The following is a 22029-nucleotide window of genomic DNA, read 5'->3' on the forward strand; positions in this document are numbered from 1 at the left end:
CTTCAATCTTGGAAATACGCACCATGGATAGGCTCCATGGGATCCAAGTCATTATCTCATACAGTGTTTAGTACAGTCAGACCTCGCTTAAAATCGAACACACATGCATGCATGCCATATGCTGTAAATCGGTAACCAACGATTTTCTTCCAAATGGCAAGGGATCCGGATAAGCGAGGTCTGACTGTAGCTACAACAAAATCCGTTACTTCGTTGCAGTTCATCATGTCACGTCAGAGATGGTGACGTCAACAAATTACATTGTACTGATATTTTGGCAGTGAAAACTGAAAACGGTAATTGTAGCATACCGATACCACCAAGAGTCCATAAGTTATGGACTCTTGATACCACCATGTACCACTCGTATGTACAGTCCATTTCAAAAACATGTGTGACTGTACAATTAACAATGCCTCGCTAGCTGGTGTGGCAGGCGCTACCAAGTCCGCACTGCAGCTCGGGCATCACAGCAACAGCCGAAGGAGGGATTTGTGAGCGGTGAAGGTGCTGTACATGCATGCGGCTCAGCTTGAGCTTGCTTCTGAGCGTGGTAGCTCTGCTTGGCTGACGTCACGTCCTCTATCCTGCCATGGGCCATAGCTTTCATCTCTCTAAGTCTGAGTTTAGAGACGCTCTGTGTTTGCGCTATGGCTGGGTGCCGGAGCGTTTACCGTCATCCTGCGTTTGTGGCAACGCGCGCTTCGACGTCTCCCACGCGTTATCCTGCCCGACCGGTGGATTTCCGTCTTTAAGACACAATGAAATCCGTGACGTCACCGCCGACCTTATTCGCCAGGTGGCTCACTCGGTATCCGTGGAACCTCCACTGAAACCGCTCTCTGGTGAGCAGTTCAGCCTCCGATCTGCGTCCTTAGAGGACAATGCTCGCCTCAACATCGCTGCCAGTGGGCTATGGGGTGGCTGGTTCGAACGCACAATGTTTGATATACGGGTTTTCAACCCCTATGCTGCTTCGAATCGTGCTGCCTCAACCCCCGCTGTGTATGCCCGCCATGAACGCGAGAGGAGGAGGAGATATGAGGAGAGGACTCGGGCAGTCGAGAGGGCCTCCTTCGTGCCTGTCGTCATGTCGGCTAGTGGTGGTGCTGGGAAAGCCGCCACAGTTTTGTACCGAAGCGCTTGGCTGCTCTTATCTCTGAAAAGAGAAACGACCAGTATTCTGCCACCATAGCGTGGATTCGCACTCGGCTGTGCTTTGCGCTGGTGAGGTCGAGCATCATGTGTTTGCGTGGTGCCAGATCGTCCAAGTCCCGCTACCTCCAGCGAGATCCGGTTGCGGTTGTCGTTGCGGAGGCATCTGACTAGCTTAAAAAAAACACACACACACACCGACACATTTAAAAAGTTGCTTGGACTGAATTTCACTTGTTTTATTAGTGTATTATAGTTACTGCGCAGTACTGTGCATGCTCGCTACATAATCATACTCAGTTTGAAGTAATAACTTTTAAAACAATGTACAATGTGTAAACACGGCATGATAATTTGTGCTACATGTACGAGCAAGAGTCCATGTTTATGCAAGCTTGGTACGAGTAGTCGAAGTAGTTTACCATGCACTCGCTTTGGCACATGTGCACAGGGATATTCATCGCTCACTGAGCTTGCGCTTCCTGCATAACTGATCGATCCTCTTCCGTACCATTTTGCTCGAATTCCATACTACGACTCGGAGTACTGCAGTCTGCATGCGCGTGCGGACGATCGAATTCGCGAAGCCTTCGCGAATTCGACGAAGCTTCGATCGATCGAAGGAGTGATTTTCCGTACAAATACGGAAAAATACTTCGCTGTTTTGCGGAAATAATTAATTGCGGCAATTATTTCTTTGCGGAACACCATGCATATATGCACAAGTACAAGAACGTGGCACGCACGTGGATCTAAAAAAAAAGTATGGGCGCCGGGCTTGGACCTCGCGTAGATCTACGCATGCTACGTACAAGTAGACTACGTCGGAACCCGCCTAGCCTCGACATCTGTCTGGTTCGGCTGTGCTGGCGGCTGCTGAATGTGCCCTGGTGCCATAAACGGTGTACATGATACAGTACAGTTTCTTTGGTAATGGTGTTTCATTTACTTTTGTATTTTCAGCTCGTTTTCTTTGTATTTAACTCCTCAAGTTGTTTTGTTTTCTACCAGGCGTGGGCCATCCCCTGACTTCATAGGTGCCAAACATTAAATTTTTACGTTAAGTAGACTACGTAGACATATTGTACACAGAAAAAGTCGAAAAAAGCGGCGTCGTCATCTTCATTTTGTACATGTACGTCACTTACACGAAATATGGACGTCATAGTTCCGCACGTGACTCGTCATAGGAACATCTCAACACATGCGTACTGTATTTGGAAATGGCGTCAGACGTTGACGGGCCACGTAGCTTCTCTCAAAATGTTGACTTGACTGCAAGTGCAAAAGGCTAAACTCAGTAACCCGAGCAATCATTGTCCTCAGCTAGCTGTCATTACGAAGTGCTTCTTCTTCAAACTATTTTCTTTAGGTTTTTAGTCTATGAAGTAGATTCGCGCGGGGAACAGCCATGGGTGGTGAGTTTATCCTGTATCCAAGTGGTATCTTGTGAAGTAGTGGTGATATTGGAATATGTGCCGTGTTGGGCTGTTGGTGCAGTTCGGTTCCTTGATTACCTGACACCTTTCGTGTCAATACTGCCCGAAATATCTAAGCCAGAGCGGAAGGTGAGCTTGTAGACTGGCCCGTTGTTTGCAATGGATTGCATAGGCACAGTACTCTGACATATCTACAAGGAGTGAGAAGTAGTTACTCTCCTTTCCACCCCATACAGTAGGAATAATTGTGATTGTGTGCTGTGGCAACCAAGTACAGAACTTATACCAATTGTTCATCGCACTTTGACTTGTCTTTTGAACTCGCGTACTTGTACACCTCCGTTCTTCACAAGGATTTTATTCACTTGGATCATAGCTTGTTTCACGGTCATTATGTCCTTGGTATTGTGCAGATTGCGTTCAAGGAAAAGGTGCTATGGACTGCCATCACCTTGTTCATCTTCTTGGTTTGCTGCCAGGTAAGGCTGCAGTAAACTGTAATGCAGTTGCCAACTGCCATTGTCCAATCGGCATGTATAATTATTTATAGTGATGTGACTGGAGCATCGACTGAACGTATCACTTTGCTATCCAATTTTCAGCTACACCTTTACTAACAGTCCGAAATACCATTGAAGCATTTTGTTCAGTCTTGCCATAAATCATAATTCCTTCTCAAGAGAGTACGGTCATGTACATGTACCTGTGCTGGAAAGGAATGTTAATTTTTTTCATTTTCTTAGCTCCTGGTTTCCTTGGAGCAGAACAAAGCCTATGGCATGTTCACCAACTTCTTGAGGATGCTTTTCAATCTGCTGGGAATGGAGCTTCAGTATGATAGCATGTGTGTAAAGAAGCAGTTGATGGTGTGTGTGTCCAGTCGTTGTTCGCAGTACACAATGTATATGCATGGTTTTCCCCATTCTTTGAGGAAACAAAGTTTGGGATGTACAAAATGCAGCTCCTTCCACGTAAAAATATACACTGTTGGTGGTTGAATGTTGAAGGTATCTCAGTTGAATGCATTCCGTCTTCCATTGCTACTTGTGCTTGCAGGTGCCTTTATTTGGTATTATGTCTAGTGACTCGGCCGATCCACTGTACTGGATCAGAGTAATTATTGCATCCAACAGAGGTAAGTTGCATGCTCACTGGCATGCTTTTCTATACTAGATGTCTCCACCGCCTTGCTTTGGGCCTGTAAGCATAATTATGGACAGCTCGTGCTGTTCTGATGTATGCCTGAAGTTGCCTAGTCTGTGCTGTGCAGTGTATGTGCAACGCCATGGCCTCTTGCTCAGTGCCCCATGCACATGTCTGCAGTATCCTATGTCGGTGCACTGACACATGTGTGCTGATAGTGACTGTGATAATATATTATTATCTAACAGACCTTTTTCTTCTATCATTTTTTGCTACCCATAGGGACGCTTATGGAGCTGGGTATTTCTCCTATCGTCACATCTGGTCTTATTATGCAGGTAAGGATATCACTCGCACTTGAAGTAAGAAAAGAACATACTTCAGACTCATGGCAAGCAACAACAATGTTCATGTCTATTATCAATGCCTTCTCATTGGGTGGAATACAGGCAACATAATTTGAACAAGAACAACAAATTGGATGCTGCATAGACGTAGTGAACAGGAAAACAAACAGAACCCAGGAACAACAATGGTGAAATGTGTGGCCGCATACACGTATAGAAGGAATGAGAAAAGGGTGCAAGTGTGGAGAAACCTAACACGTGTACAGTGTCTTGATATCACTGTTCAGGACATCGAGCGTGGTTCTTTGACAGATGGGAGTTCTGTTGTGCTTGCGTCACCGTAGACCACAGATGAGCCATAACATTTCCATTAGCCGACAGTGGCATCTTTCTATGGACCCTGTACAGTATAACACAAATGCCATGTACTTACATGGTTCCTTTTGTTCTGCTCTACTCAGCTCCTGGCTGGTGCCAAATTGCTCGAAGTGGGGGATTCTCCCAAGGACAGGGCTATTTTCAATGGTGCTCAAAAATGTAAGTACACAGGCACCCAGGTTCTGAAAGCCAACTTATTCCCGTAGCTATGCAGAAGACGTTACTTCAGTAACGTCTGGCGCTAGCCAGGGTCCACACAGCTTTAATTCCCGTAGCTATGCAGAAGACGTTACTTCAGTAACGTCTGGCGCTAGCCAGGGTCCACACAGCTTTAATTTGGTGTTTGTTTGTTTGTTTGTTTGTTTGTGTCACGGCTGGAGCTATCCCGTATCTGTCCCGTATCTGTCCAGTATCTGTGACTACAAAGGCTCTACAGGATTGTACATAACAGCTGTCCACAATATTTGCGGGCTCCTGTATCTGTCCCGTACCGTACCAATATTCGTCGTATTCTGTATACGACTCCCTGATGTAGAGGGAGATTTGGAAAGAAATAGGGAGACGAGGAGGAAATTAAATTAGAATAGACGCCGAATAGGTGATAGGATGCGTCAGCATAAACATACTTTGGAAGAGAGATCCCGTCGTCTCCAAAATAAGCGTGAACGAGCGATTCAGCGCCCGTCACAGGAAACGTCGGAAGAGAGATCCCGTCGACTCCAGAACGCCCGTGATCGGCAGAGTCCGCCGGTCCCAGGCAACATCAGGACAGACATCTCGTTGAGTCCAGAACGCCCGTGATCGGCAGAGTCTAAGCCGGTCCCAGGAAACGTCAGGACAGACATCCTGTCCAGTCCAGAACGCCCATGATCGGCAGAGTCAGCGCCGGTCCCAGTAAACGTCAGGACAGACATCCCGTCGACGCGCAGAAAAACTAAATCTGCAGCCTCCTTTGGCGTCGGACAGGATACGTATTTAAGGAGACTGTAAAGTTATGTAGTGTCCAAATTTCGACGTGAGCAGCAGGTCACTCGCGTTGATTTTTCGACGTGCGAGCCAAATAACGCGAGCTGGTTTTTCGCGTCGCAATCATCCCGTCGACGCGCAGAAAAACTAAATCTGCAGCCTCTTTTGCTGTCGGACAGGATACGTATTTTAGGAGACTGTAAAATTATGTAATGTGCTCCACAGGCAACCATGCATTCGGCGGCGTCATTGGCTCAACAGGTCAATGTACATGTATTACTACAAAAAGGCCAGAAAATCCGATTACTGTATTAACCCTCTCAGTGCCACGGGCGACTTTAGTCGCCCAAAATGAGTATGTGTGTACAAATAAATTCGTATCTCCACTTCTACACACAGGAGAGTTACAAACGACCACTCTACGTGTTCAGGAAGACCTTGGCTATCGACTCGTCACATCGTTTTGTGTCCGTGAGGATAGATATCGCCAGGGCGAAGCTTGAAGCGCGCGCTCGGACAAACAATTGTCGCCCGTAGAAAACATGACGTATGCGCATCGCGGGTTTCTCTATTTCTTTCGCGGCAACCCATGCGTATTGGGTATCAAAACATCGAGATTTTCAGCGGCTTTCAGGCTAACTTTGTCCGAATTCCGTGCGTTGAAAGTTGACTGCACTGCGATCGATCGCGCGCGTTTGAAAGTACAGATGCTACGAAAATGCAGAAAACGGACTTCAGGCGCCCTCACGAGGAAGACTATTTTCGCTGCATTTTCTCTTCACGGCTGTCTGCCTGGCCATGATATCTTTCCAGAGAGCCATCGTTTGTAAAGATCCGTGGATATACAGCTGAGCTATGAAAAATTTGAGTTCAGCTCAACTCAGAAAAATTTGAATTTTTCTGACCCCCTTGGCACTGAAAGGGTTAAAATCAACTCATTTTCGCTGGCGATTTAATTTCGCTGATTTCGCCGCTTGGTACCAACCGGCCAGAGTAAATCGCAGGCCAAAGTTTGTCATAATTATGGGCAAATGATGCATGATTGAGCAATGGATGCATGTGAGAGCAAAAATACCGATCGATTTCAAATTTGACGTGAAATGTGGAAACGTTTTTGCAATACAGTGATGTGGCCAATCAACGGAAAAAGACATTTCCATCAGTTCTTAAAGCATGTACGATGAGCTAGGCAAAAAAGCATAAAAGCATAGCGTAGGGCCCTGAGCTTCCAAGCTCTCTCGTTTGGTGTTTGTTTGTTTGTTTGTTTGTTTGTTTGTGTCACGCCTGGCGCTATCCCGTATCTGTCCCGTACTGTACCGTACCAGCAAAGACAGCTGGCCACAATATTTTTGTTTGTTTGTGCCATCGACATGCCTGGCGCTATCCCGTACCTGTCCCGTACCATCAAGAGTACGGTACCATCAAGAGAATGAGTATATATGCGAAGTGTATCGGGGGAATGCATTCAGTGCAGTAACATTTTGTGTGGATTTGTGTGCGAGGCCGAGATCCCACTAGCAGGCTGGCTGGGCCGCCTGTCGACCAGCCCGGGAATCGCATGTAGGCGGATAGCATAACGTTTATACCAGGAAGTCGTAAAATACCTGGTATTTTACGACTCCCTGGTTTATACAGTCATGTAGATGTATAGCAGGGAGTCATATTATGTAAACGACTCCCTGCTGTATGGGGAGATTTTCTGGAAAGAAATACGAAGTAGGGAGACGAGTAAATGCAATCAGAATGGATGTTAGTTGCCGTCAGTATAATAATAATAAGAAGAAGATAAACGCCCGTGATCGGCAGAGTCAGCGCTGGTCCCAGGAAACGTCAGGACAGACATCCCGTCGACTCCAGAACGCCCGTGATCGGCAGAGTCAGCGCCGGTCCCATAGCTATGCAGAAGACGTTACTTCAGTATCTCATTGAAACGTTTTTGCAATACAATGATGTAGCTTATCAAAGGAAAAAGCATTTCCATCAGTTCTAACAACATGCACGCGGAGCTAGGCAACAAAGCATAGCGCAGGGCCCTGAGCTTCCAAGCTCTCTCGTTTGGAAACCAAATGCGTTTTGGGCTAACCGCCACAATCAATGATGAAGACCTTGATTTCCGTGATTCCGACTACTGTCTCTAGAGTGGAATTTGTGTGTTGTTAATATGTATTCTCCTACCATTTTCACGGGGCTTCATGTACTGCTGCGCTCAGCATGTTTCTTGTGTAAGCAATATGTTGGATGTTCTGCCTTCTATTCTGTTCTCGTGCTTTCGCAGTATTTGGTATGATTATTACCCTCGGACAAGCCACAGTTTATGTAATGACAGGCATGTATGGTGACCCAGCAGACCTCGGTGCAGGTATCTGTGTTCTAATCGTCATCCAGCTGTTCTGCTCCGGTCTAATTGTCCTCCTCCTTGACGAGCTGTTGCAGAAGGGCTATGGTCTGGGCTCTGGTATCTCTCTCTTCATTGCCACTAACATCTGTGAGACTATTGTGTGGAAGGCATTCAGCCCCACCACTATCAACACTGGACGAGGTAAGAACCCGGGGAGGGAGGGAGGGGGGTTGGGGGCATGCAACTGTATGGCTGCGTTTAGTTTCGCTATTCTTGCTTGCTCTGTGCTCAGCTTTAAAAGTTAATGCTGTCAATTACACTTCAGTGCTGTTGACTGTTGCATCTTGTTTATTGTCTTGTGGCCTTTGTTTTGATATTTGAGAGTTCCAGTGGTTGACTGTAGTTGGACACACAACATGTTGACCCTTTTTTTGTTGCAGGTAATTACTCGTGATCTGGTTCTTGTTTTGTTTCCTTTTAGGAACTGAATTCGAAGGTGCCGTCATTGCTCTCTTCCATTTGTTGGCAACACGCTCCGACAAAGTGCGCGCTCTGCGCGAAGCTTTCTACCGCCAGAACCTGCCCAACCTGATGAGCTTGTTTTCCACAATCTTTGTCTTCGGCATTGTGATCTACTTCCAGGTTAGTGGTAATAATTTCATTGAATTAATGCTGCGTATGTTCTAGTTGAGAGTTCTGTTGAGCTAATCTCTCCTTGTGAACTTGCTATCAAACAAGCCTGATGTTGAACTTTGCGCTTCATGTTCTGTGATAGGGTTTCCGTGTGGACCTTCCCATCAAGTCGGCCCGCTACCGTGGTCAGTACTCTAGCTACCCAATCAAGCTGTTCTACACCTCCAATATTCCCATCATCCTGCAAAGTGCTCTGGTCAGCAACCTGTACGTCATCTCACAGATGCTGTCCACTCGCTTCGCTGGTAATATCATAGTCAGCATTCTAGGCACGTGGTCAACAGCCGATGGCTCTGCACGCTCGTTCCCAACGTCAGGTCTCTGCTACTATCTTTCACCACCCGAGACGATTAGTCACATCATCGAAGATCCTGTGCACGCTGTTCTCTACATCGCCTTCATGTTGGGCTCTTGTGCATACTTCTCCAAAACATGGATCGATGTGTCCGGCTCCTCGGCTAAGGATGTGAGTTTCTTTCACAGATTTATTTTTGCTAAATAAGAGTTGTGAGGCTTTCTGCTGCTTCAAATAAGGAAAAGTGGTTAGAGCCGATCTGCTCTTTACCAGGTACCACCATCCGAATCGTTTCTGTCATACTGTCAGTTTTCTGCAACGTTTCGGCTAATTTGCCAAAATAAATGATGGAAACGAATTGGATAATTTCAGTGTGACTGGTAATGGAGCAAGTCTGTCTGCTCTTGACAACTTCCCATTTTTTTGCTGTAATTGTTAGTGGTCGGGTGGCGTAGTAATTACCGGTACCTCTAATTTCAGTGTACATGTTGCCAAAAGAACTTTGGTCAGAGGTGACCATCACTGCTCTACTTCCTTGATGTTCACTTTGTGACCCTTGATTTAATCGATGTGTGCTCGTGGTTGTGTGTGTGTGTGTGTGTGTGTGTGTCCTCTAGGTTGCAAAGCAACTCAAGGACCAGCAGATGGTTATGCGTGGACACCGTGAGAAGTCAATGGTTCATGAACTGAACAGGTAAATTCTCTCGTGGTTTCGTAACAAATGCCTTTCTAATGTTGTCACCAGGATTATGCAACTGAAATAATGGGTCAATGCGCGGCACCCTGCTTTCATTTTGTAGCTTCCTTGCATCTCGTCTTGTACTGAAGCCCTAACGCCCACAACCGTTTTACTTGACATGTTTGAGTACCGCCATGGCCTCTGAATTTTTCAAACCACGCCATGTATAGTGTAGCGGATGTAGCTGCATGATGACATTGTAACAAAGTCAGTGTGCCATCACCTGGCTCATGGGAAAGATACACAATTGCATATCCTTGGTTTTGGTCTCTGGCTATGATCTATGCGTGTCCGCATTCAGTACTACATGAAAAAGTACTCACCCTATGAAATCATCTCGTGCATCTCGTACCCCGACCAAAGGTCAAGAACCAGGAGTCGTACAGACCCTTCAAAACTCAGGGTTTGTGCGATCCCTGGTCAAGAGGGTGAGCACTGTTGCGTACATTTCCAATGGGGTTGAGCACGCATCTGCAGTACACGGCTTCACAGAGTCATATGAGGATACAATCAATCACTTCCCTGACAAAAAGTCAGGGAGGGGCGGATGGGAGAGGCTCTGGCGGGATTTTACGGCAGTGGTATTTTCAGAATGTTACTGTGCTGCTTTGTTGTGCCTGTGGAAATGAATATGTTGGAATGCGGAAGAGGAAATGACAGATAATATTGCCTTTGACCCATTTGTAGACAACAGCTGCTTTTGAACTCATTCGAGTCGTTTTTGTTTCGTTTTATCCTTTCCGTGTTTGTAGGTATATTCCAACCGCTGCCGCATTCGGTGGACTCTGCATTGGTGCTTTGTCCGTACTCGCTGATTTCCTTGGTAAGTTTTTTATGCTGACCCTTCTTCCTGTTATGTTGCCAGCTGTCCTGTCTGGGGTTTGTAGGTGTTTGTTTGCTGCATGAGATCATTGGAAATAATAGAGAGGTTCCGGAGTGCGAATTTTCGTGCCAAAATCTGTGGAGGCGCTACGGATTTTTTATACGTCGTTTTCGAGCAGTGAAATGTTCCGGAGTACGGAACTTATGTGTTTGCCGTCATTGCCTAGGTTACGATCGCAAACACGTCACATTCCCGCGTTATGCCTTTTTATTTTAAAAATTTGTACCGAAATCAAAACTTCCCGTGGAAAATCGATGTTTCTCGTACCAAATTTGTACGCGAAAAATCTTTCTGCACCCAATGACGCAAAATCTCCATACGAAACATGGTTCGTATGAAAGCCAGTCCACACAGATTCTCCGTGCCGAAAAATCGTATGGAGCACGCCTGGAAAAAATCTGTAGCGCCCATAGTTTGGCACGGAAAATCGTACCCCGGAACCTCTCTAATTAAAGACCACTGGTTTGAACAATACCGCCTGGTGCCTGTCTGAAGTAAACTTGTCAGCACTTCTGCTGTTCTTGGTTCTTGAACATTTTATAGTGATGTAAATGCTAGGCTGTCTAAATTTGTCAATGTTTAGTCAAGTTGGAAAGCACTGTTCAATATCACTGTGTTTGTTGTGTTCGCTCTGACAATGCAGGTGCAATTGGATCTGGAACTGGTATTCTGCTGGCTGTGACCATCATCTACCAATACTTTGAAATCTTCGTCAAGGAACAACAGGAACTTGGTGGCATGGGCACGCTTCTCTTCTAGTCATTTTTCTGTTGACCATTTTTCATTTTTTTCAAGCAAAGAAAACTTTATTAGATCAATACTCCCATACCAGAACATAATACGTACATGACCACTGCTGTACACAAATATTATTCTTGCTATCTGTGAATGCATTTAGAATCTGCTGTGCTGTGCAGGGAACCATTGATCTTGTCGTTATCTTGGCAATAAGCCCAAGGCGACGGGAATGAGCTATTTGATAAAGGGGTAGTAAAGTCTTGTACTATCATTTGTAGACTTGTTGCATGTTATCTTGATGGCTCTTTTTTCATACCATTGAGAAGTATTTTGTCCGGGGTTAATGAATAGCTATGTCATGATGTACATGTGGCACCTGGCGTTTGTACAAACGTCGGAAACCATGCCTGCAATGATTATTGCGTCATGAAAATGATGTCTACTGTCAGAACAGCCGTGCATGCAAGCGAGAGGTGCAGGGAGTAGTAAAATACTTTACTACTCCCTGCTTTGTATACTTGTGGAAATTTTAATACAGACAATACCAGGGAGTCGTTAAATACCGGTATTTTATGACTCCCTGGACAGTACAGTTGAATCATGTCATTTTATCCAGCATTCAGGTATTGGACATGTAAATGATGTTGAAAATCTAGGGAAGGAGGTACACAAAATAGTCAAAAGGAAGTGAATAGGGCTCTTTTTTGTTGTAACTCAGAGTTTCATGGCAAAAACCAATAATCAGACAACACAACATTGGTTTTTGCCATGAAACTCTGAGTTACAACAAAAAAAAAAACAGCCCTATCCACTTCCTTTTGTGTACCTCTTGCGTACTACGCACTATTGCAGGTTAAGGTGCACAGCCTCTAGCTCTGTGTAGGGAAGGATTCATTACACACTAGCAACATTTTGGGATTAAAAAATCAGATTTTCACCAGTCCCTATCTAGTAGGGTGCTGTCACCCAGTTTCGGTGGAAGTGCGCGAGTTCGATTGGGAATAAAGGAAGAAGGGAGCGTCTCAGCTTCCTCGGACCAAGACCATTCGACTCAGCACCCGAAGACCACAACTGGTGAAAATTTGATTCTAGGTTATACATGTACCATGCCATGGCATTATGTCCCTTCAATGCGACGGCCCCATGATAAGCGGTCAGCCTTTGGGTCATCCTATTAAATAAAGTTATTATTTATAATACCGTAATTCCGCGCATATAAGCCCATATCCGGATATAAGCCCACCTCCGTTTATAAGCCCGTGGGCTAATAAACAGACACAAATGCAACTTATGTGTCAAGTAGAAATTTTCACAAAATGGACTCTTCCTACCATGGTACAGCAGGTCAGTGCAATTTACCAGTAGAGTATGGTAGACTGACCATGAGCACGGACTTGTACTGTTTTGTGAACCTTCAAAATTCGAATATTGGCCCATGGGCTAAAAAACGAACGTGTTTTACTGGATATTTTATCCCCAAACTGCATTGTTTCACATATAAGCCCATGGGCTTATATGCACGGAATTACGGTAATTATATATTTGAAACACCACTACTTTCCTTTTTACTACAATTTACACAAAAGCCTGATTTACATACATGTACATGCACATTGTACAAGCCTGCAAAATGCAAAATGCTGATAGACACCAGGGAGTAGTACAATACCATAATAATAATAATTATTATAATAAGTAGTACAGTACATATAATAATATTATTATTATATGTACTGTACTACTCCCTAGGCCCTGGATAGAACCATGCACTGCAGACCAAAAAGCCCTACACAAATGTTTAGGGCTCCCGGCTACAGACATACTCTGTATAGTCCTTTTTCTGTCCCTCCAGGATTCCGCGGCCGCGATAAAATCCGCGGAATTCATGTTTTTTTTAATATCCCGCGGAATTCACAGTTTTCACCGCAGAATCGTGAAAAATCACGGTTTGGGGGCAATGCGAGCACACGCTTCATATTCATGCACATGTACAGTGCAGTGTCCTGTCGCTATTTTGTTGCACTCAAAGTCGAGGGAGTTTTCTTCGTTACTGAGCCTATCGTGTGTTTTCGACCACTAAATTTTTTATTGATACTTGTACATAGCATATAGCCATGTCTTTTCGCCGGTGCGGCGCTGCAGAAATACCGCAGTATTGCCGCAGAATTCACGCTATCCGCCGCATAATGTAGCGATTTGTGCCGCAGAATTTCAACTTTCTGTCCGCGGATTCCTGGAGGGACAGCTTTTTCATGTGTGAATACAAGATGGCTCGTTGATGCATCTTCACTTTTCTTCAGTTATCCAGGACATTCATATTATTCAACAACGCCCGGTTCTGAGGGTGGCGAAAAATTGACAGTGACACACAACTGCAGTCATGTACTTTATAAATAAGGCCACACGTTTTTATATCAATGTTTCTCGTCACCCGCGCGCATACGATTCAGGAGTCTGGAGGAAAAAAGAAAAAAAAAAGTGCTGCACTGACTGTGCATGTGGGGACCAGCACACTTATGCACATGTACATAATGTGGCCTGGCCTACGCGACACATGATGCGAGGTCACCAATTGTTGTGCGCAATCTAGCTGCACATGCACAGATTGTGACAGAAGCTCCTACCACATACTAGTTGCAAACTGTGCATGGTGTATTGCATGGTGTATTGGTGGATTTTAGTGTGAACAAAGGTCTAATAAGCTTTTTTTTATTTTTCGGTCATTTTTTATTTTTTTCCACCTCTCGCATACGTTTTTAGATTTTCAGGTGACGAGAAACATAGAAATAAAAACGTGTGGCCTAATAATATGAAAAAAGTGTACTACAGGAAACCTATGACTACGTTACGAACTCACGACAAGCAGGGAGTCATAAAATACGGTATTTTACGACTCCCTGATGACAAGACATGCACGTCACCAGAACTACGTAGTCAACAGAGTGTGCGACATGTCGACAGTACATGAGCCAACACAAGCATGCAAGAGACACGTTCTGAAGCGATACACTGCAGGCACTAGGTATGTATGGTAGTCTTTATTTTACTGTTCGCTTAGCAAAGGAAAATGAAGAATACCATACCGGGCACATACCTGCAGACAGCAGTGTATCGCTACAGAACAGCCCACGAGTACGTGATAGGTCAGCATACGGTGGTGGTCACACAGGTTTAATCAAGAGTACACAACCGTAACCCCCAAGAGTGTGCAACTCCGACAGAATGTCAAGTTGACGTAATTTTTTGATGCATTGCACACTTATTATCAGAAGTATCCTGGACCTGTGGTTGATAAATTTTATCCAGTACAAATTAGTTCAAGGAAGCACGTGTGATGCGTAGACACCTCATACAAACATCGTAAATCAATCATGTGAGGATCATTGACGTCAACTAGAAATTCTGTCGGGACAGCAGGGTATGCGGGAGTTGCACTCTTGGATTCATGGCAGGACAGTCATATGTGGCCCCAATTGTTTACTACGTTGCACTGTCTGTACATTGTGACAGAATATGTGACCTGTCAACCTCATGCAAGCATGAATTCTGTTTGTTGAAGCACAATTCACAATACCCCTTTTGCGATGCACGGCATGCCACACCTACGGGCACGAAACACGATTCTTCGGTTCTATAGCACCTAAATGCAGTGCATAGTGGGCGCATGTGCAACTAGCCTGGCAAACTGCACGTAACGTTACTTGATGCACGTCCCAAGTTGCAAGGGGCAACATACTCCAAGTTACTTGTACGACAGCGGCCTTGCGATAGCCATTTTCCTGTCACAAGTGTCGCACCTCATAAAGCGATATCGTGAGTCATGCTTAATCCTCTCCACATTGATATTTCATCACTGACCTAGACTTTCATTGGAGTGCGAAATTTATCTTGTTGAACCTCCTTAATACCACGGGCACAGGTCAATGAACGGCTGTTCTGATAATTCATACACGTAAATATTCTCCTTAAATCAATCTATGCTATATTATGTGGCTGAAATAAATAATATTGATAAACTCGAGAATGACATAGCTCAGATCTTGAATGGGAAGGTGCCTGACTGGACTTGATCTTCGAATGAATCAACCTGTACAAACCATGAGAGAAGCAAATCACAACAGAAAGCAGAAGTCTGACTACACTGTAGGAGGGGGGCAGACGGTGCAAAGACACAAAGAGATCGGGACAGATAGCCATGCCTTTTGCCAGGCCTGTAGTAGTAGCAACAGTACGTAACATAACCCTCCAGAGTGTGCAACGCCTGGTCCAGCTCTGCATAAGGTCTTGTTCGAGGCAAATTTAACGTTGTCATAAACTGGACTGGTTCACGATGAGAACCTTTTGCGACTCCATATCTTCAGTTGGATCTTGTACTGTCTACAATCAAAGTACGGAGAGGTTTGCGGCGATTTATATACACGAATGTGTGATGGTCGCGAAAATAGCAAAATTTAATCTCTAGCGTAAGTTTCTCACTTTACAGTATTCCCTTCACACACAGTGCATACCGTATTTTCTCCAATAAAAGCCCATGTCTCCAATAATAGCCCAGTCTCCAATAATGACCCGGGGTGAGGGTGGCTTGAAATAATAAGAGCACAGTCTCTAATAGTAGCGCGGGTCACAATTGGAGTATGCAACAAGTATATTTATTATTGACTGCATATAAAACAGCAGTACAACATACCAAGAACATTATTTTTAAGGAGGTTTTCGGTCTACTGCTTCCTTCCTGGCACCAATGCTATTGTGAAACATATCCGTTTTGACAATATTCCTGAGTTTAGGGTTGAAAAATCAGTCTTGATATGGTCAGTTTATGCCTGTATAGACTGGAGTTGGCTTGATAGTTGACAATTGAAAAATAAGAGCCCAGTCTCCAATAATAGCCCAGCCTCTAATAGTAGCGCGGGTAGAGCTGTCACTGAAAAAAATAAGAACCCCGGGCTCTTATTAGAGAAAATACGGTACTCAGTGACTTTTAGGTGTAATTAAAATTTAGGTGCCTGTTTTCTCTACTGAAATTAAATTACACCGCAAGCAGCGTGCTATACACTGATACAGTAGCTTTTGCACTGAAGTAATCCTGGATGCCGAGGAATGAAAAAGCTAGGCTTTCACCAAGTACAGTATGCTAGTACATGTATGCGTATGTGTGCGGTGACTCAGCTACACATAAACATTAGGCCGTTTATAGTGCATGAATAAAAGAGTGGTGTATAGGTTGGACCCACAAAACACATTCACCCCAAAGCAGTACAGTGAATTCATGTATACTTGAGAACACCAGTCGAAAAACGCACCACTATTAATTTTACAGTCGTGACTACACTGGCGATGTGCTGCTGTAACAAAGCTTGCTAGGTGCAGCGTGTGCATTTTCCGGTCGAAATTTTGTAATGTATTCAAGCCGACACAGAGTACCCCTGGACTATGAGTATGTTCAGCAAATCGTACACAATATCAGTTATAAGTTCTAACATTCTACTTACCCATGATTGTGGACACGTAAACTTGTACTCTGTTTCGTACCACTTGCAAGATTGATGTCCCTCGCCCAATTTCTTGGAGCAGCGGAGAAAGTCCAAATAGTTCTGGTGGCATTGGCCGGTCACGTTCTGCTGGGGGAATCGCCGGTCGAATGGAGGAGGACTCATTGGAAGTGCAGCCTGCAAGAACTTCACGGCCTTGGGATCCTGCTTCGAAGGCCGCTCTTCTTCGGGGAAAAGACCATGGTTCTCCGGCTTAGAGTAGTCGGGCTTCGTCTCAGCTGCAGTATTGGCGGCCATTGTGCCAGAAAATAATTGGATCCACCAGCACGTCCTATCTCCTTGAAAGCAGTTTTTGTTGCCAACAGGACATCATCTCCTGCTGAAAGTGCAAAAAAACCGCAGTCCCGGACTCGACTTTTCGACCATCACATGTGCACCGCCGACGCGTCTAGTCTGCGTCCCGGCCCGCGCTACCCTTCTTCCTCTCTAACTACGCTTGCGAGCTGAAGCTAGCGCGCACGAGAAGATGTAACTACCGTAAAGTACGCCAGAGCGCCCCACCATCTCGTCCTTTCGTGGTCGTCTTGTGGAGGTGGTTTCCTGTCTGTAGGTCATACGACACGGACCTTGTACACACACACTGCACGTTATGCAGTCAATCCGTACCCAGTTTACCTTTGAGCGGATGCGAGCTCCACATAAAAACATGCCCAGTACGTGACCTTAGTACAAAAAGGTTTTCACACAGTACAAACTTAGTAGCATTCGGCCATACGATTTTCTTCCCTTGGCTGTAAAATCAAGGTGGGGCGCTCTCGCGAGACGGGGCGCTCTGGCGGTACTTTACGGTAGTAGACTCTACTCGTACCATGTACCATGTGTACCAGTCCGTGCGCCAAGTAATTTAGTTCAAAAAAGTCGTTCAGGTCCAAATAAGGTTGCAAAATACCAACAAAACAATTGTGTCGTCGTCATCTTTTTGCACCTCGATTTTTCCCGCGGTTGCAAATAAAAAAACAGGCTACTCAACAGTTCAAGGGCTTGGCGCACGGACTGCTACTGCGACGCTCGTAGGTCTACGAATGCGCTTGCAGCATTCATATCAGGCGCTAACTACTGCACCAGCTTGGCGACACAACATACCGGTAGGCAGAGAATTCCACCGATCAGCGCCAAGGAAAGAAACAGAGAACATGCCATATCTAGTTTTAGCAGCAGGCAAAGAAATAGACGAGAAGGACTGTCCTCTAGTGCGCCTATCTGTACAAGTAGCAGCTGATGTCTCCCATGCATGGTCTACTACTCCCTGCAGCTGGTGAAAACTGCTTGTTGGGTCAATACTTCTGCTCTGACTTCTTTGGCTTCACACCTTCACTTGCGCTCCAGCCCAGGCAGTATTCTTGTCACCCACTGGCGCGGCACCTCGGCTTTAGCTAGCTCTTACTACTACCATGGTTACACTGCATGGTAACAGAGGATGCCAGGGTGGCCGTGGCCGGCGTGGGTTCTTTCTACTTTTTTGGCCTTGCACTTCGGCTTCCTCTTCGTTTCCGTGTTTTGTATTTCAAGCTGTCCAGAACCTGGAAACGTGATGGAGATTGCCACCTGCCTCGTCTCATTCCCAGTCAGTCCCAGTGGCTATTACATTCCGCTCAGGAAGTTGGGACGAGAACTCGGCAACCGTATGATGGCTCCGACTCAGATTGCAGAAGGTAGTTCTGGCCGGCAACAACATCCCGAGACCCTGCCCAATGCGCACAGGACCTGGCCAGGCAGGGGCAGAGCTCTACAATTGTAAACGTCACCTCAGGAAAGCAGGCTGCAGTACCGAAGAAGAGGTCTCCATGCACTAGCCTACTACTTGTAGTACTAGGTTGCAGTGCCACCTCGTAAGAGTAGAGATGCCGCCGACTCCAGACTGTCTGAGATGAAGTCAACACTAATGGCCGGTGACAAGGAGCAAGCTTTGAAAGGCAACAAGTAACTTACCAGCACCCTGGACCAGTACAAGGATTGTTTACCGGACAGACTAACTCAGTACCAGACGGACTACCACCAGAACGAGAGGCCAACGTCATTGATGTAAAACCTGAGCTAAGTTACTTGCTGCCAGGCTCCGTCATCACATCCAGCGGCCCGTCTACCGCTACAATAAGTGCAAGGTGGAAGAACTTATCTATCGGGATTACTACATCAAGCCCGGTAAGTCGCCATACCATGCCAGGGGGAATACAGAGCTCTACACACGTAAACTAATACACAGTCAAACCTCTTTAGAACGAACATCAAGGGACCAATGATATTTGTTCGCAATAACGGGAATTCTTCTTATCCATAATAATTATGTTTTACCCAGTGAATACACAGGGTTTTATCCAATACAGTTACAAATACTAGTTCTTCTTAGGCAAATATTCGTCTTATCAGTGTTCTTCCTAATGAGGTTCCACTGTACTTACTTCACCTCCAAATTTTCACCAGTTGTAGTCTCCGGGGTGCTGAGTCGAATGGTCTGGGTCCGAGGAAGCTGAGATGCTCCCTTCCTTCTTTTATTCCCAATCGAACTCTGGCACTTCCACCGCAACTGGGTGACTGCGCCCTACTAAATGGGGATTTATTATTATTATTACTGTATTAAATTTTGAATAGGGCAGTCCCACAGGCCTAGGGCCTTTTTATAGGGTACCCTATGAATTGTTGAATAGATGAACGGAAGTTTCTGAGCAAGGAGATTGTGCGAATATCAGCAGGAAGCACGTCAAGTTCCAACGATCAGAACCAAGAAAGCTAAGCCAGTATAAACCATAGCGGCGAGAAACTAAAGGAAGACTAAGTGACAAAGTGGACTGAGAGCGTGTACGGGCTGAGGTTTGTGAAGTGGCGGTGCGAGGGAGGAAGCAGGTCGAGAACAGTGGACTGCACAACTTATGGAGGGCTCGAAACACCAGTACAAACACGGGCAAAATTGATATCTAATGGAGATAGCAGCGAGATAGTTCCTAGCTAGAATAAGAGAAGCATCGTAGTACTTCGGGTAGCCAAAGACAATCCGAACAGCACGGTTAGAGATACGAGTAATGCGGTCCATTTGCGAGACTTGGAGGCTGTGCGCAAATGCATTAGAGCCGTATTCAAGTTGGGCCTGAATGAAGGAACAGTAAAAGACTCGTTTGGCAGCAGGTGTTAGATTTTCCTGAACACAGCATGTTTAGCGCCTATCTTGCGTTCCAGGAGCGTGATGTGATCTCGGTACGTAAGATGCTCGTCGAACAGGAGGCCAAGGTATTTGATCGTGGCTGAAGGCGGTATGCTAGTGCTGTCAATTGACAATTGGAGATTAGCTGGGTTGCGGATTGACAGAACATCTCCGGCCAAGTCTGCAGTGAGCTTCTGTGGATCCCTTCAGGATTTGTAGACAGAAACATCGTCAGCAAACTGACGGACCTTGGTACTAGCAACACACTCTGGCAGTTTGCGGACAGCAAGATTGAACAAGACGGGTCCAAGGATAGATCCTTGAGGTACACCTCTGGAGGTAGAATAACAGGCACCTCTGCTAGACTTGGTGGCAACTCTCTGCTGCCGGTCAGTAAGGTATGATGCGAACCAACGCAGTGCAACCCCTCCCACACCAATCTCGAACAGTTCTTGGAGGAGCAAACTGTGGTTGACAGTGTCGAAGGCTTTGGACATGTCGAGGAAAGCTGCAGCCACATACTCGTTCAGGTCTAGACTTTGACTCCAATCATTTGCCACCAGAGCGAGAAGATCGTCGCAGGAGTGATTTTTGCGGTACGCAAACTGAACTGCAGGGAGGGATTCCATGTGACTGGCGCTATCCATGTATTGTGTAAGTTGCTCTAGCGCACACCTCTCGAGAAGCTTGGACATGAGAGGAAGGAGGGAGATGGGTCTGTAGTTGCGAGGGTCGGAAGCTTCCCCACGTTTGTGGATCGGACGGAACGTGTGCCAGCTTGTAGGGCGTTGGGAATTCTCCAGTTTCGAGGGATAACGACAAGAGAGAGAGGCAAGCGTTGGTGCAATTTGATCAGGCACAAGTTTGTAAACGAGCGGGGGGATGGCGTCAGGACCGCTTCTTTACGACTGTCCATAGCACGGAGATGGAACTTAACGTCCCCTGCTGTGATTTGGGTAAAAGAAACTAGAGTGCCGTCTGACTGGGGGCCACACGGCAGACCAGGTAGAATGTTGGATGGTTGATCAGGCACGGATGCCAGCGTCAGGGCGTCAGAAGTCTCCGTTGGCGGCAAAGGTCCAACTATTTCTGAGAATACAGATGTAATGTCTGCAATACTAGCTCCAGGCTCACGGCTGACTTTCGTTCTGCCAAGTAGGCCGTTCATAGCGCTTCACTGATGTCTAGGGTTCCGTCTGTTATTGATAAACTCGGCCTGAAAGTAATTGGCTTTCTTACGGCGCATGGTGATTTTGCACTGTCGCCGAAGCGCTCGGAAAGACTGGATTCGTTGCTGGTCACCCGGCTGTTTCAGCAGGAGTCTATGAGCTCGTTTTCTGCGGTAGAGCAGTTTACGTAGCTCGTCGTCGACCCATGGTGCGTGCGGGTTTATACTTGGTGGAAAAGGTAACTATCTTCACGGGGCAATGGTGATCAAGTGCTTCGGTGATGGAGCCCTGAAAAAGTTCAATGTTTGCATTGAGGTCAGTTGGTTGGTTCTCGACGATTGACATCTTCGAAGTGATCTCTGCCTGGAATGCCTATGCGTTTATGGTTCTTATTGGAGGCTTCCGGGTTCTGACTGGTGGATTCTGCGGCGCAGAGTGCAATGTAGCCAACAGCTGTAAAACTACTAGTTGGTGATCGGAAGCGTCGCATGGCTCAACGGAACAGCCATGGTAGATGATGCTCTGTCTCCCTGAGGAATGGGAGATGCGTGCTGGTGGATGAATTGTACGGGGTAGTAAGATTAAGTCTAGCACCGTTTGGCTTGGAAATCTGGTTGGGGACGTAACTATGTTCTGTAAGTTGGTAGCGTGGCAGAAGCTTAGGAAGTGCCTGTACTGCTGGTGTTGGTGGTCTGCGATGTTGACGTTGAGGTCGCCTAGCACGACGGTATGAGCTTCTCTCGTGTGTGATTCGATGTCATCAACGGTGTTGAGCAACTCCTCCCAAAATGTGACGGGGGATGAAGGGGGTCTGTTCGTGCATACTATGTTCAGGGGATTGTGCGGCAATACTAACTGGATGGAAACGGCTTCGATATCTTGGAGGATATGTAATTGTCTGTGCTTAAGTTTGTCATTGATGTAGATACATACACCGCCTCCTGTCTTTAGCTTGCGGTCTCTTCTGTGTACTTCCTATCGAGGCAGTTTGATTGAGCCGTCAGGGATTGCTGTTTTCAGCCATGTCTCCGAAATTGCTAGGATGTCAATCTTATGTT

The 22029-nt window shown here is 46.0% G+C and overlaps 2 protein-coding genes across 2 annotated transcripts; one reads left to right on the forward strand and one right to left on the reverse strand.

Moving 5' to 3' along the window:
- Positions 1-2437: 2437 nt before the first annotated feature.
- LOC135819206 (protein transport protein Sec61 subunit alpha-like) lies at positions 2438-11462 on the forward strand. The gene is made up of 12 exons (XM_065332373.1): positions 2438-2573; positions 2656-2723; positions 3008-3073; positions 3651-3729; positions 4020-4075; positions 4546-4621; positions 7704-7967; positions 8248-8408; positions 8542-8925; positions 9372-9448; positions 10246-10316; positions 11020-11462. Exons 1-12 carry the CDS (start codon positions 2567-2569, stop codon positions 11133-11135), a joined length of 1425 nt encoding a protein of 474 aa, XP_065188445.1. The 5' UTR covers positions 2438-2566; the 3' UTR covers positions 11136-11462.
- Positions 11463-14927: 3465 nt separating this feature from the next.
- On the reverse strand, positions 14928-16965 carry LOC135806902 (cytochrome c oxidase subunit 6B1-like). Its single transcript, XM_065321064.1, has 2 exons — positions 16607-16965; positions 14928-15201 (listed from the first exon to the last, which is right to left on the reverse strand). The coding sequence occupies exons 1-2, from the start codon at positions 16901-16903 to the stop codon at positions 15148-15150; spliced, it is 351 nt and encodes a 116-aa protein (XP_065177136.1). The 5' UTR covers positions 16904-16965; the 3' UTR covers positions 14928-15147.
- Between the last annotated feature and the right edge of the window lie 5064 nt (positions 16966-22029).

The sequence above is a fragment of the Sycon ciliatum genome, chromosome 1 (assembly GCF_964019385.1).
Source record: "Sycon ciliatum chromosome 1, ocSycCili1.1, whole genome shotgun sequence".
Classification (NCBI taxonomy): Eukaryota; Metazoa; Porifera; class Calcarea; order Leucosolenida; family Sycettidae; genus Sycon; species Sycon ciliatum.